Source organism: Elephas maximus, chromosome 7 (genome assembly GCF_024166365.1).
Source record: "Elephas maximus indicus isolate mEleMax1 chromosome 7, mEleMax1 primary haplotype, whole genome shotgun sequence".
Lineage (NCBI taxonomy): Eukaryota > Metazoa > Chordata > Mammalia > Proboscidea > Elephantidae > Elephas > Elephas maximus.
In genome coordinates this window covers 90,168,506-90,185,859 of record NC_064825.1, presented here as the reverse complement: position 1 = coordinate 90,185,859, position 17,354 = coordinate 90,168,506, and the positions used below count along the sequence as shown (strand labels likewise).

General features: G+C 38.3%; 1 protein-coding gene and 1 long non-coding RNA gene across 3 annotated transcripts in view; one reads left to right on the top strand and one right to left on the bottom strand.

Annotated features, from left to right (window-relative positions):
- Nucleotides 1-17,354, bottom strand: part of LOC126078720 (uncharacterized) — a 111,525-nt gene that overhangs the window by 5,378 nt on the left and 88,793 nt on the right. The window lies entirely within an intron of this gene.
- Nucleotides 1-17,354, top strand: part of APIP (APAF1 interacting protein) — a 45,599-nt gene that overhangs the window by 18,217 nt on the left and 10,028 nt on the right. The window contains exon 2 of the mRNA XM_049889433.1: nucleotides 8,331-8,431. Within this exon, the coding sequence (XP_049745390.1) occupies nucleotides 8,331-8,431 (101 nt within the window). The remainder of the gene's footprint in view (nucleotides 1-8,330; nucleotides 8,432-17,354) is intronic.

Sequence of the window (17,354 nt, the reverse complement as noted above, 5' to 3'; positions counted from 1 at the left end):
TGCCTGACCCAAGCCATGGTATTTTTAATCGCCTCATCTGCATGTGAAAGCTGGAGAGTGAATAAGGAAGATCAAACAAGAATTGATGCATTTGAATTGTGGTGTTGGGAAAGAATATTGAATACACCATGGGCTGCCAGAAGAACAAACAAATCTGTCTTGGAATACAGCCAGAATGCTCCTTAGAAGCGAAGATGGGGAGACTTTGTCTCACGTGCGTTGGACGTGTTATCAGGAGGGACCTGTCCCTGGAGAAGGATATTGTCTTAGTCATCTGGTGCTGCTATAACAGAAATACCGCAGGTGGATGGCTTTAACAAACAGAAGTTTATTCTGTCACAGTTTAGGAGGGGAGAAGTCCGAATTCTGGGCACCAGCTCCAGGGGAAGCCTTTCTCTCCCTGTTGATGACAAGGAGAAGGCTCTTGTCATCAATCTTCGTCTGGTCTAGAAGCTTCTCTGCACAGGAACCCTGGGTCCAAAGGATGCGCTCCGCTCCTGGCACTGCTTTCTTGGTGATATGAGTTTCCCCTGTCTCTCTGCTCACTTCTTTCTTTAAATCTCAAAAGAGATTGACTTAAGATACAACCTAACTTTGTGGATTGAGTCCTGCCTCATTAACATCATAGAGGTAGGATTTACAACAAATAGGAAAATCACATCAGATGACAAAATGGTGGACAATCACACAATACTGGGAATCATGGCCTAGCCAAGTTGACATACATTTTTGAGGGACATAATTCAATCCATAACAGACATGATGTATGGTAGAGAGGGTCAGCAAAAAAGAGGAAGACCCTCAATGAGATGGATTGATATAGTGGATGCACCAATCAGCTCAAACACAACAACAACTGAGAGGATGGTGCATGATCGGGCAGTGTTTTGTTCTGTTTATAGAGTTGCAATGAGTTGGAACCAACTCCACAGCATCTGACAACAATGATAAATGAGCATATGTCAAATTAATTTTTGGAAACTTGGAAACCTTTAAAGGAAGTTACAGTAAAATTGCAAAGTGAACAATTAACCATGAATGATGTTTTTGTATGTGGGTGGAAACAGCTAATATTAAGAACTCTTAATAATACATTTGGAAACACATTGAAAAATTTAATGTCAGGGCAACAGTAGTTATTTTAAATGATAACATATTGGGAGCAGTTTACCTAGATTCTAATTTTCAAATTCTAATCAGTTCTGAATTTAAGGTGAAGGCCATTACCAAAACCAAACCAAACTCATTGCCATTGAGTCGATTCTGACTCATAGCAACCGTATAAGACAGAGTAGAACTGCCCCATAGAGTTTCCAAGGAGTGCCTGGTGGATTCAAACTGCCAACCTTTTAGTTAGCAGGCACAGCTCTTTAATCACTATGCCACCAGGATTAAAGGCCATATTACATTTAAAAAGCATTTGGGAAATAATAAAAAATCTGAAAATGAGCAATTCTGAAAGTGTAATAAAGGAAAGCAGTTCAGGGAATATTCTTGTTTCAAAGGATGTGTTGATGAGGTAGTTATTTCTCAAAATGAAAGGAAAAATAGTTAAATTGAGATCACATAACTGAACTGTTAATATTGACTGTATTAACAAGCTTTGAGGGTATACAAAGAGTTGAGAGAAAAATATATTCTTGAATTTGGGGAAGAAATGTTCATAATATTCCCAGTTATATGAAATTGCTATGGTAGGTTTGGGTGTGCCAGCTACTCAGGCCAGTGTTGAGAGAGCTTTCTCAGGTTTGAGATTAGTCTTGCAAAACAAGGATAGCTTAAATGAAAAAAATTAGAGGGTATTCTTTTGATTAGGTGTAATTATGGTTTATTGCAATAATGTTTTTTAAATGAAGTGTATAATTGTAATGAATTAAATCTACATTTGAAAAACAATGTTTTATGTAATGTTACGGCGATTCTTCAGCTTAGGACTGGGGTGAATTTTAAAATATTAAATATTTTATTGCACTTTGCCTTTATATATTGATGTATTAGATGTGATAGCACACTTTATATTTCTAATGTTTTGTGAACAAATGTTTTTATCTCAATACTATCTTTAAAGTGATTCACTGCTGCAGTGAATTCTAGTATATTTAAAAAATAGAATTAAACATATTTTATGCTATGTTTTTTCTTTGTATTGAATTTTTTTTAATTTTATTTTGCTTTATGTAAAAGTTTACAGTGCAAATTAGTTTGTCATTCATTTCTGCCTTCTTTGCTTTTGGGCAGTTGTTACCCATTTGATCTCATATACTTGGTTGAGCTCAGAAACATGTTGCTCACATGTGTTATTGTTTGTTTTATAGGACTGTCTCATCTTTGGCTGAAAGCTGGGCCATGGGAGTGGTTTCAATTCTGAGTTAGCAGGGTGTCTGGGGGTCATAGTCGTGGGGGTTCCTTCAGTCTCTGTCAGACCAGTTAAGTCTGGTCTTTTTTTGTGAATTTGAATTTTGTTCTACAGTTTTCTCCTGTTCTGTCTGGGACCCTCTATTGTGATCCTTGTCAGAGCAGTCAGTGATGGTAGCTGGGCACCATCTAGTTCTTCTGAACTCAGGCTGGTGGAGGCTCTGGTTCATGTGGCCTATTAGTCCTTTGGAGTGGTATTTTCCTTGTAGCTTTGGTTTTCTTCATTCTCCTTTGCTTCGGATGGAATGGGACCAATAGATGTATCTTAGGTGGCAGCTCACAAGCTTTTAAGACCCCACATGCTACTCACTAAAGTAGGATGTAAAACATTTTCTTTATGAGCTATGTTATTTCAATTGACCTGGATGTCTCATGAAACCATGGTCCTCAGCCCTCAGCCCCAGTATATTTGTGCCTCAAGGCGTTTGGATGTATCTAGGAAGTTTCTGTAACTTTGCCTTGTCAAATTGTGTTGATTTCCCCTGTGTTGTGTTTTGCCCTTCCCTTCTCCAAAGTTAACACTTGTCTACTATCTAGTTAGTGATTTCCCCTCCCCACTCTCCCCTCACTTTTTTTTTTGGCATGTAAACCTTTTCTTGCGTTTTATAATAGTGATTTCGTAGAATATTTGTCCTTTTATGATTGACTTATTTCACTCAGCATAATGCTGTCCAGATTCATCTATGTTGTGAAATGTTTCATGTATTCATTGCTGTTCTTTATCATTGCAGTAGTGTTCATTGTGTGTACCATAATTCATTTATCCATTTATCTGTTGGAGCCCTGGTTGTACAGTGGTTAAGAGCTACAGCTACTAACCAAAAGGTCAGCAGTTCGAATCCAACAGACACTCCTTAGAAACCCTACAGGCAGTTCTACTCTGTCCTATAGGGTCACTATGAGTTAGAATTGATTTGGCAGGAGTTTAGTTTTTTTGATTTATTCTTCTGTTGATAGATGCTTAGGATGTTTTCATCTTTTAGCTATTGTGAATAATGCTGCAGTGAATGTGGGTGTGCATATGTCTATTCATGTGACAGTTCTTATTTCTCTAGGATATATTCCTAGGAATGGGATTGCTGAATCATATGGTATTTCTCTTTCTTGCCTTTTAAAGAAGTGCCATATCGTTTTCCAAATTGGTTGTACCATTTCACATTTCCACCAGTAGTGCGTAAGAGTTCCAATCTCCCCACAGCCTCTCCAACATTTGTTATTGTCTCTTGTTTTGATTAGTGCCAGTAATGTTGGGGTGAGATGGTATCTCATTGTAGTTTTGATTTGTGTTCCTCTGATGACTAATGATCACAAGCATTTCCTCATGTGTCTGTTAGCCACCTGAGTGTCTTATTTGGTGAAGTGTCTGTTCATGTCCTTTGCCCATTTTTTAATTGGATTGTTTGTCTTTTTGTTGTTGAGGTGTTGAAGTATTCTATAGATTTTAGAGATTAGACCCTTGTCAGATATGTTGTTCCCAAATTTTTTTTCCCAATCTGTATGGTTTCTTTTTACCCTTTTGATGAAGTCTTTTGATGAGTATAAGTGTTTAATTCTTAGGAGCTTCCAGTTATCTAGTTTATCTTCTGGTGTTTTTGCATTGTTAGTTATGGTTTGTATTCTGTTTATGCTATGTACTAGGGCCCCTAATGTTGTCCCTATTTTTTCTTCCATGATCTTTATCATTTTAGATTTTATATTTAGATCTTTGATCCATTTTGAGTTAGTTTTTGTGCATGGTGTGAGCTATGGCTCCTATTTCATTTTACAGATGGACATTCAATTTTGTCAGCACCATTTGTTAAAAAGATTGTCTTTTTCCCATTTAATGGGCTCTGTCCTTTGTCAAAGATCAACTGACCATAGGTGGATGGATTTATGTCTGGGTTCTCGATTCTGTTCCATTGGTCTGTGTGTCTGTCATTGTACCAGTACCAGGCTGTTGTGACTACCATGGCTATACAGTAGGTTCTGAGATCAAGTAGTGTGAGGCCTCCTACTTTGTTCTTTTTCTTCAATAATACTTTGCTTATCTGAGGCATCTTTTCCTTTCCGTATAAAGTTGGTTATTAGTTTTTCCATCTTGTTAAAGAATGCTGTTGTTATTTTGATTGGGATTGCATTATATCTGCACATCGCTTTGGATAGAATAGACATTTTCGCAATGTTGAGTCTTCCTATCCATGACCATGGTATGTTTTATCTTTTACATCCTTGGTTAGATTTATTCCTAAGTATTTTATCTTTTTAGGGGCTGTATTGAAGTGTTCTGAGACAGTGATTAAACTTGAACATCATTGTCGCTTTAGACTTAATTATTAATGAATGCATGGAAAGAAATAGTTTTATATTGCTGCTTTAGAAACTAGTTCCAAAATCTTGGAATGAACAAAATTGGACTTAATATAAAAATGCAGTGTTATTTGCAATATAAGCAATGGATTTGGTAGCCATATTTTTTCAGATGAAATTGCTCTAGGTTATCTATCCATTTGCAGGATATAAATTGAGATCAGAGAGAAAAAACAGTTCAGACTGGTTCCGTCATAGTCATTGAAGTGAAACCGAAATGGAACTGAATTTTAAAAATCTTACGGTTCAAAGCCCTGCTTAATACTGCTTGGTTAGGACAGTGATTGCGTTTATAATGAAGTGCTTGAGTTATCACTGCAAGATCTCAATTTTTCTATATGATTTAACTACATTATGTTATTAGAAGAGAGTTGATCTTTTTAAATTTTTTAAAGATTTGTGAAAGTTACAGCATTAAAACCATTACTCGAATTGAAAAGTTGTTGAAATATTGCATTAGATGTGGTTTTATACTCCAGTGCTGCTAAATGTATTGCCATTTGAAGATTCCTACTACATAGCAGTACTCAACTTTCTGTAAATTGCCAGAGATTCAGTATTATCTAATGTAAATTCATAATAGAAATATTTTTAGGTTTACTAAACCATTTTATTCTTTAACAAAACAACAAGGAATTAATCCTCTTTTGCATTGAGAGTAATAAAATACTTTCTCCAAGATATACTCTTAAGTCCACCACCTAGCCAAAAGGATAAGAGATTAATAAAGTTAGAGAAAAGATATTAGCATAGGCAAATTATCATATTACCTATTAGCAATTGATAGGGACCTTTGTGATTTTTGTCATGTGCTGTCCAGTCAATTCCGCCTTATAGGGACCCTAAAGGACAGCATATAACTGCCCCATAGGGTTTCCTAGGCTGTAATCGTTAAGGGAAAGGAGCCCTGGCGCTGCAGTGGTTAAGCACTCAGCTGCTAACCTAAAGGTCTGTGGTTCAAATCCAGCAGCTGCTCCGTGGGAGAAATATGTGGCAGCCTGCTTCTGTAAAGATTTACAGCCTTGGAAACCCTATGGGGCAGTTCTGCTCTGTTCTATAGGATCACTATGAGTCAGATTCGACTCGACTACAAAAGGTTTTTGTTTTGTTTTGTTTTAATCTTTATGGGAGCAGATTGCCGGGTCTTTTTTCTCGCAGAGCTGCTGGTGGGTTTGAACCACAGACCTTTCGGTTAGCAGCTGAGTGCTTACCCATTGCACCACCAGGGCCCCTTACTTTTGAAATTATGTGAATTATTTTTCAAATTCATCACCTTGGTAAATATAAACGTGTAGCGTTGATAAACCTTCAGATAACAACTTAAACAAGAGTGATTCAGAAATGACTGGCCTTTTCATCTTTGCAAAACTCGTTGTTTTATCTCTATTAGTGTATAAGTATACGTAAAAATTTTCAATTATGTGCATTTAGAGGCTACTTGCCACAGACTTTAACCATATAAAAATCAAATGGAAAATCTGTATGCAATATGGGTCTAAGATTTATCCTGTACTTAGTACATTTTAGCAAACCATTACTGACCTGTTTTGGCAGTAATCCTCCTTTTCATCCATTGAATATGCATGAGTATTAATTCCCCGGAGATTTCCCTTCCACCAGCCTGTTCCACTTACTATTCTCTGCTCTTATTTCATTGTCCCCAGGGTACGTTTTCTGTTTGCCAGTATCCGCCTGGGGTCCATTCCCACCACCCACCCCCCTCTTTTTTTGCAGGGGAGGGGGTACTAACTCTTTTGGATCCTCTTCTGGAATTACCTGCTTATTTCTCTCCTCCCAACTTAATTTTTAGCTTTGCTTCTGAGTAAGTGATAACCCCAATCCTGGTTCAGGCTACCTGGAATGGTACAGATCTGTTGCCATGGAGTGGATCCATATCAAAGGAGAGAAACTAGGGAGCACAAGGGCTGTGCATGGGGTCTCTGGGAGTCAGGGGCTGACTTGACGGCAGCTAACATCATATACGACGGCACTGGGTTTCTGGGTAACATCATATATATTATGAAAAGCTTTGGTACTCTTTGGATAATAAAAAATTAGCTAAATTTGAACTTTTGGAGGTTATAACCACATATAAACTGTTTTTAAGGAATATGATAACCGTGTTGATGAGCTATTATCACACCATATGCATTATGTGGGGTGTGTGTGTGTGTCTATCCATCTATATCCCAAACCCACCTATATCCCAAAACCCAGTGCGTTGTACCATCTATATTAAAAACCTATTGCCGTTGAGTCAATTCTGACTCGTAGCGACCCTATAGAACAGAGTAGAACAGCCCCACAGGGTATATATGTATCCCTAAAAAAATAAGTTTTGCTTAGGGGGCTTCGGGCGACTGTACCCTGATGGTGATAGAGTAGTTTAAAAAGGGATAGGGAGAATGGTTAACAATTTGAAGAATGTCACTGAATTGTACATGTAGAATTTGTTGAAATGGTATATCCTTTGGTGTCTACATTTTCACAAAAAAATTTTAAAAATTGAGGCTCAAGATCACCTGAGTTTTGCAGATACCCTCAGGGAAATCCTGAGTTTGGAGCTTACTTCCCTTTGAGAGAGTCTCACTCTTATTTCTTTTATGGCCCCTGTGAAGCCTTGCATTCTTTTCTTGTCAGCTCAATGACTTATTTTGCAATATTTTTTAAAAAATAATTTATTCAGCATTTTTAGTTGTTTGCACAGGAAGTGTTGTATATCATACTGCCAACAATGGAATTCATTGTATTTATTATTTTTGTTTTCAGTAATTTAAACACTAAAAAGGCAGGGGGGTATACTGGGCTTTTATTTTTCCTAAAACTAAATATGCGTAAAAATAAATCTCAATGTTTATCTCAATAGATACTCTCCCCACACACATATCTGCATAGAAATGGGCCTAGCAGGTATAAATTGTGATTGTTTCTCAGTGTTTTTTTTGTCAGTTGCTTGATTTTACTTTCCATAATGAATATATATTGCTTTTGTAATAAAAGAAAACAATAAAGTCCTTATGGAAAAAATATATTATGGGAAAAAATGTATTTGAACCAACAACACAACAGAGTATAAACAGATAACTATCTTAGTATTTCTTGCATATGGTGATTTAATTGAATAAGGTGTTTTGGGTGAAGAAGTTTCCTGGACAGATGAAGCATGTCCCTCTCAGTGCTAAATTCTACTTTCTTTCAGCCATTTTAATAGGTACTCTCTAATATACACTGGTTGCTATGAGTCAGAATCGACTCAACGACAGTGGATTTGGTTTTGGTAATATGCGCTGGACATTGCCCCACCTTGTTCCTGCAGCTCTTGGAGGCTACCTGTTCTGTTGGACTATATGGCCCTACACTGAGTAGTCCCAGATTGCTAAGTAATGTGATGGCTTCATACATTAAAAGCATAAGATATGTTTATAATAGTTATTTTCTTCACTGTACCCTCTCATTATGGTCGATTTTCTTGAAGTTCCTTAAACTGGCCTCTTAATAGAGACGTCAGGTAGAATAGTCACTTGATAAAATAATGCATATTTTAAAAACATTATCTTCTTTTTAAGGACAAGGAACATCCAAGATACCTGATCCCAGAGCTTTGCAAACAGTTTTACCATTTGGGCTGGGTCACTGGGACTGGAGGAGGAATTAGCTTGAAGCATGGGTAAGTTTCTAGCTGACTTCTATTCTGGGAATTCTCCATAGAAGTAGATCATGGGGGGCCTAACATGTATTATGTCCCAAGAACAACCGTTGATCAGTTTTATGTGATACTCAAGTGTTTAGTTTCTAAAGGGAAAAATGAATATTTGCATAACTGAATGAAACAACTGTGCAGAAGCTGCAGATTTAATACAAAAGGATTTAAGAACCACCATTTCTGATCAGAATAATTCAGTCCTCAGTCTTTGGAGTACCAAAGTTAAATAATATGCTGCTAAATATGTTCATATGTCTGGAATTTCTTAAAAAAGGATCCCCTCTAGGTAGACAGGATTTGTTTCAAAGGTTCAGATGCATATTTAAAAGTCACCCAAATATAGATTTATTGTTGTTGTTAATTGCTATCAAGTCAATTCCAACTCAGGGTGACCCCCATGTGTGCAGAGAACTACTCCATAGGGTTTTCAAGGCTGTGACCTTTTGGAAGCCAGGCCTGTCTTCCAAGGTGCCCCTGGGTGGGTTCAAACTACTAACCTTTCAGCTAGCAGTTGAGTCTTAACTGTTTGTGTCACCCAGGGACTTGTAAATATAGATTCCAAACCCATTGCCATGGAGTTGATTCCAACTGTTAGCGACCCGATAGGACAGATTAGAACTGCCCCAGAGGGTTTCCAAGGAGCAGCTGGTGGATTCAAACTGCCAACCTTTTGGTTAGCAGCCAAGCTCTTAATGACTGTGCAACCAGAGCTCCCAAATACAGGTTACTAACCATTAAAAATTATGTTTTATTTAGTCAGAAGAAAGGCAGCATGTCTTTCTAATAAGCACATGTGTCATTAACGGACGTAGCAGCTGTTGGTCAGTGGTTCCCTGAGGACAAAACAAGAGGTACTAGAGTTAAACCATAAGGCAAGGAATGAATAGTATTTAAGTGTTCATTAGATTTAATCAGTGTCTTTCTTCCAAAAAGATGAAGAAATAAGTAATTTACTAACAACGGAAATATTGGCACAGTAATAAAAGTTGTGAAATCTCATTCTTTCAAGGTTTCTGGAAGAGGATTAATGTTTTTCCTCCTGGAATATTTTAGGAATATTATTGTCTAGCGATTGAGTGTCAAAGTGAGTGACTGCTGATTTATTTCTTTAATCCTGATTCATTTTCACAAAATTGGATTACTAAAATATTTATATGCTCTTGAGTATATATAGTAATGCCCCCCACGGAGGCTTCTTCATTTGCATGATAGGAATGGAATGTCTGTAATCAGGACATTTTGAACAAACCGGATTTTATGGCATACCACGAGATGATGCCATTGTCATTTCATCTGCTTCAAATTACCAAGTAACTCAGGCAATATTAATTGAACAGTGGGAAGTGACAAGCGGGGCTTTAGTCAACAACTAGCACTGTTATGGATGTAGGGATGCGCTCAGAGTCTGGTAAGGTCGTGTTTTACGTGTTGCAAAAGTAAACCCATCCCTGCCTCCTGTCTTACCATCAGCCTAGTGCTAATGTGTCGATTCAGTGTTGTACAGTCTTTCAGATCATTTTGCCAAACTTTTTAGTTGGCCTGTGTACAGCAAAGGCCTATGTTGTTGCTGTTTCCTTTACCCATTTAGGAGCTGAGTCCCAATACTTTTAAGTCATCTGATTTCCCAACAGTATTACTTATATTGCCGGCCCTGTTGGCGTAGTGGTGAAGTGCTACTACAGCTGCTAACCAAGAGGTCAGCAGTTCTAATCTGCCAGGTGCTCCTTAGAAACTATGGGGCAGTTCTACCCTGTCCTGTAGGGTCGCTATGAGTCAGAATCGACTCAACGGCACTGGGTGGGTTATTATTTATATTAAATCATGTCTTAAATGCTGCCTTTAATTAATTGCTTTTTATTTGCATGTGCTGAAATAGTTTGTTTACATACAAAATAAAGCTTTCTACTAAACTGAGCTAAAACAAAACCATTTCTAACTGGCTCTTGGGGAAAAACAGAAGAAACCAGCAAAGTAAAAAATAGGAGAATGCAGCTAAGGAGTCACTGAAAATTTCAAGAGGGAATTTTTTTAATCAAAAAGATGTAAGGAACTGTGTTCTTTCTAGCAGAATTTTACTAGTCCATGCACTGTGATTGCATGTGGCTACCATAAACTACTCACTGGAGCACCTTTTAACATCCAGTGGCTTTTATAGCATTAAAATCAGTTTATGGGAAAATTCCATCATATATGGGTTTTGTGTTTTATATGTAAAATGCTTTTTCCTTAGTCAGATTCTTAATGGGCCGCTGGTGGAAAGAGCCAGTTTTATGGCACTTCACTTAGAATCTTATCAACTTTGTGCTTTACAGAGTAAAATGGGCATTTTGTAGTAAAATGTTGAATTTTTCTCCTGATATTTAAGTGACTTCATAAGCCCACATGACTAGTATCAGCAATAATATCCTTATGTTGTTAGTGCAAGTGTGGTTTTCTTTGCCTTATCCTTAAAATAAAAACCAAACCTGTTGCCGTTGAGTCAATTTTGAATCATAGCGACTCTATAGGACAGAATAGAACTGCCCATGTGGTTTCTAAGGGGTGGCTGGTAGATTCAAACTGCTGACCTTTTGGTTAGCAGTCATAGCTCTTTTTTTTTTTTAATTGTGCTTTAGGTGAAAGTTTACAGCTCAAGTTAATTTCTCGTACAAAAATTTATAATTGTTTTGTGACATTTGTTGCAATCCCCATGATGTGATAGCACACTCCCCCTTTCTGCCGCAGGTTCCTGGTGTCCATTCAGCCAGTTCCTGTCCCTTCCTGCCTTCTCATTCTGCCTCTGGACAAGAGATACCCATTTGGTCTTGTGTGTCTGATTAAACTAAGAAGCATACTCCTTACGTGTATTATTTTTTATTTTATAGTCAGTCCTATGTAATCCTTGTCTGAACAGCGGGCTTTGGGACTGATTTTAGTTCTGGGTTAACAGAGCATCCTGGGCCATAGTTTCAGGAGTTACTTCAGTCACTGTCAGACCATTAAGTCTGGTCTTTTTACGTGAATTTAAGTTCTGCTCCACGCTTTTCTCTTGCTCCATTCGGGACTCTCTGTTGTATTACCTGTCAGGTCAGTCATTGGTGGTAGCCCGGCACCATCTAATTCTTCTGGTCTCAGGCTCATGGAGTCTCTGGTTTGTGTGGACCTTTAGTCTCTCAGGCTAATGTTTTCCTTGTGTCTTTGGTGTTCTTCATTCTCCTTTGCTCCAAGTAGGTTGGGACCAATTGGTGCATATTAGATGGCCACTCGCAAGCTTTTAAGCCCCCAGATGCCACCACCAAGGTGGGATACAGAACATTTTCTTAATAAATTTTGTTATGCCAATTAACCTAGATGTCACCTGAAACTGTGGTCTCCAGGCCTCAGCCTCAGCCACTCTGTCCCTCAGAGTATTTGGACATGTTCAGGAAACTTCTTAGCTTTTGCTTTGATCCAGTTGTGCTGACTGCCCCTGTATTGTGTATTGTCCTTCCCTTCACCTAAGATAATTCTTGTCTACTATGTAGTTAGTGAATACCCTTCTCCCTCCCTGCCTACCCTTGTAACCATCAAAGAATGCTTTTTTCTGTGATTAAACCTTTTCTTTAGTTCTTATGATAGTTCTCTTATACAATATTTGTCCTTTTGTGACTGATTAATTTCACTCAGCATAATGCCATCCACCCCCATGTGTCTGTCAGTTTGTCCTACTGTGGGGGCTTGCATGGTGCTGTAATGCTGGAAGCTATGCCAGTGGTATTCAGATACCAGCAGGGTCACCCATGGCGGAAAGGTTTCACCTGAGCTTCCAGACTAAGAGATACTAGGAAGAAGGACCCGGCAGTATACTTCTGAAAAGATTTAGGCAGTGAAAACCTTATAAATAGCAGCGGAACATTGTTTGATATAATGTTGGAAGATGAGCCGCTCAGGTTGGAAGGTATTCAAAAGATGACTGGGGAAGAGCTGCCTCTTCAAACTGGAGTTGACCTTAATGACGTGGATGGAGTCAAGCTTTCAGGACCCTCATTTGCTTATGTGGCATGACTCAAAATGAGAAGAAACAGCTGCAAATATACATTAATAATCCAAAACTGGAATGCACAAAGTATGAATCTAGGAAAAGTAGAAGTTGTCAAAAATGAAATGGAACACATAAACATCAATATCCTAGGCGTTAGTGAGCTGAAATGGACTGGTATTGGCCATTTTGAATCCGACAGTGATTTGCTCTACTATGCCGGGAATGACAACTTGGAGGAATGGCACTGCATTCATCATCAAAAAGAACATTTCAGGATCTATCCTGAAGTACAACACTGTCAGTGATAGGATAATATCCATACACCTACAAGAAAGGCCAGTTAATACAACTATTATTCAAACTTACACGCCAACCACTAAGGCCAAAAATGAAAAGTTGAAGACTTTTACCAATTCCTTCAGTCTGAAATTGATCAAACATGCAATCAGGGTACATTAATAATTACTGGAGATTGGAATGCGAACATCGGAAATGAAGGAGAAGTCTCCGTAGTTGAAAAATATGGTCTAGGTGGTAAAAATGATGCTGGAGACTGCATGATAGAATTTTGCAAGACCAATGACTTCTTCATTGCAAATACTTTTTTCAACAGCATAAACGGTGGACCTCGCCAGATGGAATATACAGGAATCAAATCAACTACATCTGTGGAAAGAGACAATGGAAAAGATCAACATCATTAGTCAGAAGAAGGCCAGGGGCTGACTGAGGAACAGACCATCATCTGCTCATAGGCAAGTTAAAAGTGAAACTGAAGAATATTAGAACAAGTCGACGAGAGCCAAAGTATGACCTTGAGTATATCCCATCTGGATTTAGAGACCATCTCAAGAATAGATTTGATGCATTGAACACTAATGACCGAAGACCAGATGAATTGTGGAATGAAATCAAGGACATCCGTCATACATGAAGAAAGCGAAAGGTCATTAAAAAGACAGGAGAGAAAGAAAAGACCAAAATGGATGTCAGAAGAGACTTTGAAACTTGCTCTTGAATGTGAAGTAGCTAAATTGAAAGGAAGAAATGATGAAGTAAAAGAGTTGAACGGAAGATTTCAAAGGACAGCTCAAGAAGACAAAGTATTATAATGACATGTGCAAAGACCTGGAGATGGAAAACCAAAAGGGAAGAACACGCTGTGCATTTCTCAAGCTGAAAGAACTGAAGGAAAAATTCAAGCCTTGAGTTCCAATATTGAAAGATTCTGCAGGGAAAATATTAAACAACTCAGGAAGCATCAAAAGAAGATGAAAGGAATACACAGAATCACTATACCAAAAAGAATTGGTTGACGTTCAACCATTTCAGGAGGTACCATATAAGCAGGAACCAGTGGTACTTAAGGAAGAAATCCAAGTTGCACCGAAGGCATTGGTGAAAAACAAGCCTCCAGGAATTGATGGAATACCAAATGAGATGTTTCAACAAATGGTTGGAGCACTGGAAGTACTCACTTGTCTATGCCAAGAAATTTGGAAGCAGCTACCTGGCCAACTGACTGGAAGAGATCTATATTTATGCCTATTCCCAAGAAAGGTGACCCCACTGAATGTGGAAATTATCGAACAATATCATTAGTATCACACGCAAGTAAAATTTTGTTGAAGATCATTCAAAAGTGGTTGTAGCAGTATATCAACAGGGAACTGCAAGAAATTCAAGCTGGATTCAGAAGAGGACACAGAACCAGGGATATCATTGCTGATGTCAGATGGATCCTGGCTGAAAGCAGAGAATACCAGAAAGATGTTTATCTGTGTTTTATTGACGGTGCAAAGGCATTCGACTATGTGGATCATAACAAATTATGGATAACACTGTGAAGAACGGGAATTCCAGAACACTTAATTGTGCTTATGAGGAACCTATACATAGATCAAGAGGCAGTTGTTTGAACAGAACAAGGAGATGCTGCGTGATTTAAAATCAGGAAGGGTGTGCTTCAGGGTTGTATCCTTTCACCATATTTATTCAATCTGTATGCTGAACAAATAATGAGAAGCTGGGGTATATGAAGAGGAACACGGCATCAGGATTGAAGGAAGACTCATTAACAACCTGCGTTATGCAGATAACACAACATTGCTTGCTGAAAGTGAAGAGGACTTGAGGCACTTATTGATAAAGATCAAAGACCAAAAGACCACAGCCTTCAGTACAGATTACACCCAACATAAAGAAAACAAAGAATCTCACAACTGGACCAATAAGCAACACCATGATAAATGGGGAAAAGATTGAAGTGAATTTTACTTTTACTTGAATTTTACTTGAATCCACAATCAATACCTACGGATGGAAGCGGCTGTCAAGAAGTCAAAAGATGCATTGCATTGGGCAAATCTGCTGCAAAAAACCTATTTAAAAGTATTGAAAAGCAAAGATGTCACCCTGAAGACTGAGGTGCACCTACCCCAAGCCATGGTGTTTTCAGTCACCTCCCATGTGAAAGCTGGACGATGAATAAGGAAGACTGAAGAACAATCGACAGCTTTGAATGGTGGTGTTGGCAAAGAATATCAAATATACCATGGACTGCCAAAACAACGAACAAATCTGTCTTGGAAGAAGTACAACCAGAATGCTTCTTAGAAGCAAGGACGGGGAGACTATGTCTCACATACTTTGGACGTGTTGTCAGGAGGGATCAGTCCCTGGAGAAGGATATCATGCTTGGTAAAATAGAGGGTCATCAAAAAAGAGGAAGACCCTCAGTGAGATGGATTGATACAGAGGCTGCAATGATGGGCTTAAGCATGGCAAAAATTGTGAGGATGGCACAGGACTGGGCAAACTGTTGTACATGGGGTCACTATGAGTCAGAACCAACTCCATGGCACCTAACAGCAACAGCAGCAATGCATCTGACTGAGACTAGAAGGACCCCAGAGGTCATGGTCTGCAGGCCTTCTGTTAGCCCAAGACCGGAACCATTCCCGAAGCCAACTCTTCAGACAGGGATTGGACTGGACTATAAAATAGCAAATGATAGCAAGGAGTGAGCTTCTTGGCCCGAGTAGACACATGAGACTATATGGGCAGCTCCCATCTGGAGTGGAGTTGAGAAGGCAGAGGGGACAGAAGCTGGCTGAATGTACACGGGGAATACAGGGTGGAGAGAAGCAGTGTGCTGTCTCATTAGGGGGAGAGCAACTAGGAGTACATAGCAAGGTGTATATAAATTTTTGTACAAGAGACTGACTTGATTTGTAAACTTTCACTTAAAACACAGTAAAAATAGAAATAAAACAACAACAACAATGTCCTCTAGATTCATCCATATCGTGAGATATTTCGCATTCATCCTTGTTCTTTAGTATTGCATAGCATTCCACTGTGTGTATGTATCGTAATTTGTTTATCCATTCGTCTGTTGACGGGCACCTCAGTTGTTTGTGTCTTTTTGCTATTGTGAACAATGCTGCAATGCATATGAGTGTGCATGTGTCTATTCATATGATGGCTCTTATTTCTGTAGGATATATTCCAAGGAGTGGGATTGCTGGATAGTATGGTATTTCTATTTCTAGCTTTTTAAGGAAGCACCAAATCATTTTCCAAAGTGGTTGTACCATTTGACATTCCCACTAGCCAAGTGTTCCAGTCTCTCTACAACTCTCCAACATTTATTGTTTTGTGTTTTTTGTATCACTGCCAGCCTTCTTGGGGTGAGGTGGAATCTCATTGTAGTTTTTGATTTGCATTTCTCTAATGGCTAATGATCATGAGCATTTCCTCATGTGTCTGTTAGCTGCCGGAATCTCTTTTTTGGTGAAGTATCTGTTCATATCCTTTGCCCATTTTTTAATTGGGTTCTTTGTCTTTTTGTTGTTGAGGTGTTACAGTGTCTTGAGGTTTTTAGAGTTAGGCCATTGTCGGATATGTTATAGCCCAAAATTTTTCCCACTCTTTAGGTTCTCTTTTTATTCTTTTGATGATGTCTTATAATGACCACAGATGTTTGATTTTTAGGAGGTCTCAGTTATCTAGTTTCTCTTCTGGTGTTTGTGTATTGTTAGTTATGGCTTGTATGTTTATGCCATGTGTTAGGGCTCCTAGCGTTGCCCCTATTTTTTTTCCATGATCTTTATCGTTTTAGATTTTATATTTTGGTCTTTGATCCATTTTGAGCTAGTTTTTGTACATGGTGTGAGATATGGGTCTTATTTCATTTTTTTGCAGATGGATATCCAGTTATGCCAGCACCATTTGTTAAAGAGAATGTCTTTTCCCCATTTAACGGACTTTGGGCCTTTGTCAAATATCAGCTGCTCATTTGTGGATGGATTTATGTATGGATTCTCAATTCTGTTCCATTGGTCTATGCATCTGTTGTTGTACCAGTACCAGGCTGTTTTGACTACCATGGTGATATAATAGATTCTAAAATCAGGTAGATTGAGGCTTCCCACTTTGTTCTTCTTCAGTAATGCTTTACTTATCGGAGGCCTCTTCATTTTCCATATGAAGTTGGTGATTTGTTCCTTCATTTCATTAAAAAATGTTCTTGGAATTTGGATCAGGATTGCATTGTATCTGTAGATCACTTTGGTTAGAACTGACATTTTTACAATGTTGAGTCTTCCCATGCCTGAGCAAGGTATGTTTTTCTACTTATGTAGGTCTCTTTTCTGTTGCCAAGGCCATATTTTCCAACTTTCACATTCCAATCACCAGTAATTATCAATGCATCCTGATTGTATGTTTGATCAATTTCAGACTGCAGAAGTTGGTAAAAATCTTCAATTTCTTCATCTTTGGCATTAGTGATTAGTGCATAAATTTAAATGATAGTCATATTAACTGGTCTTCCTTGTAGTTGTATGTATATTATCATATCACTGACAGTGTTGAACTTTGGGG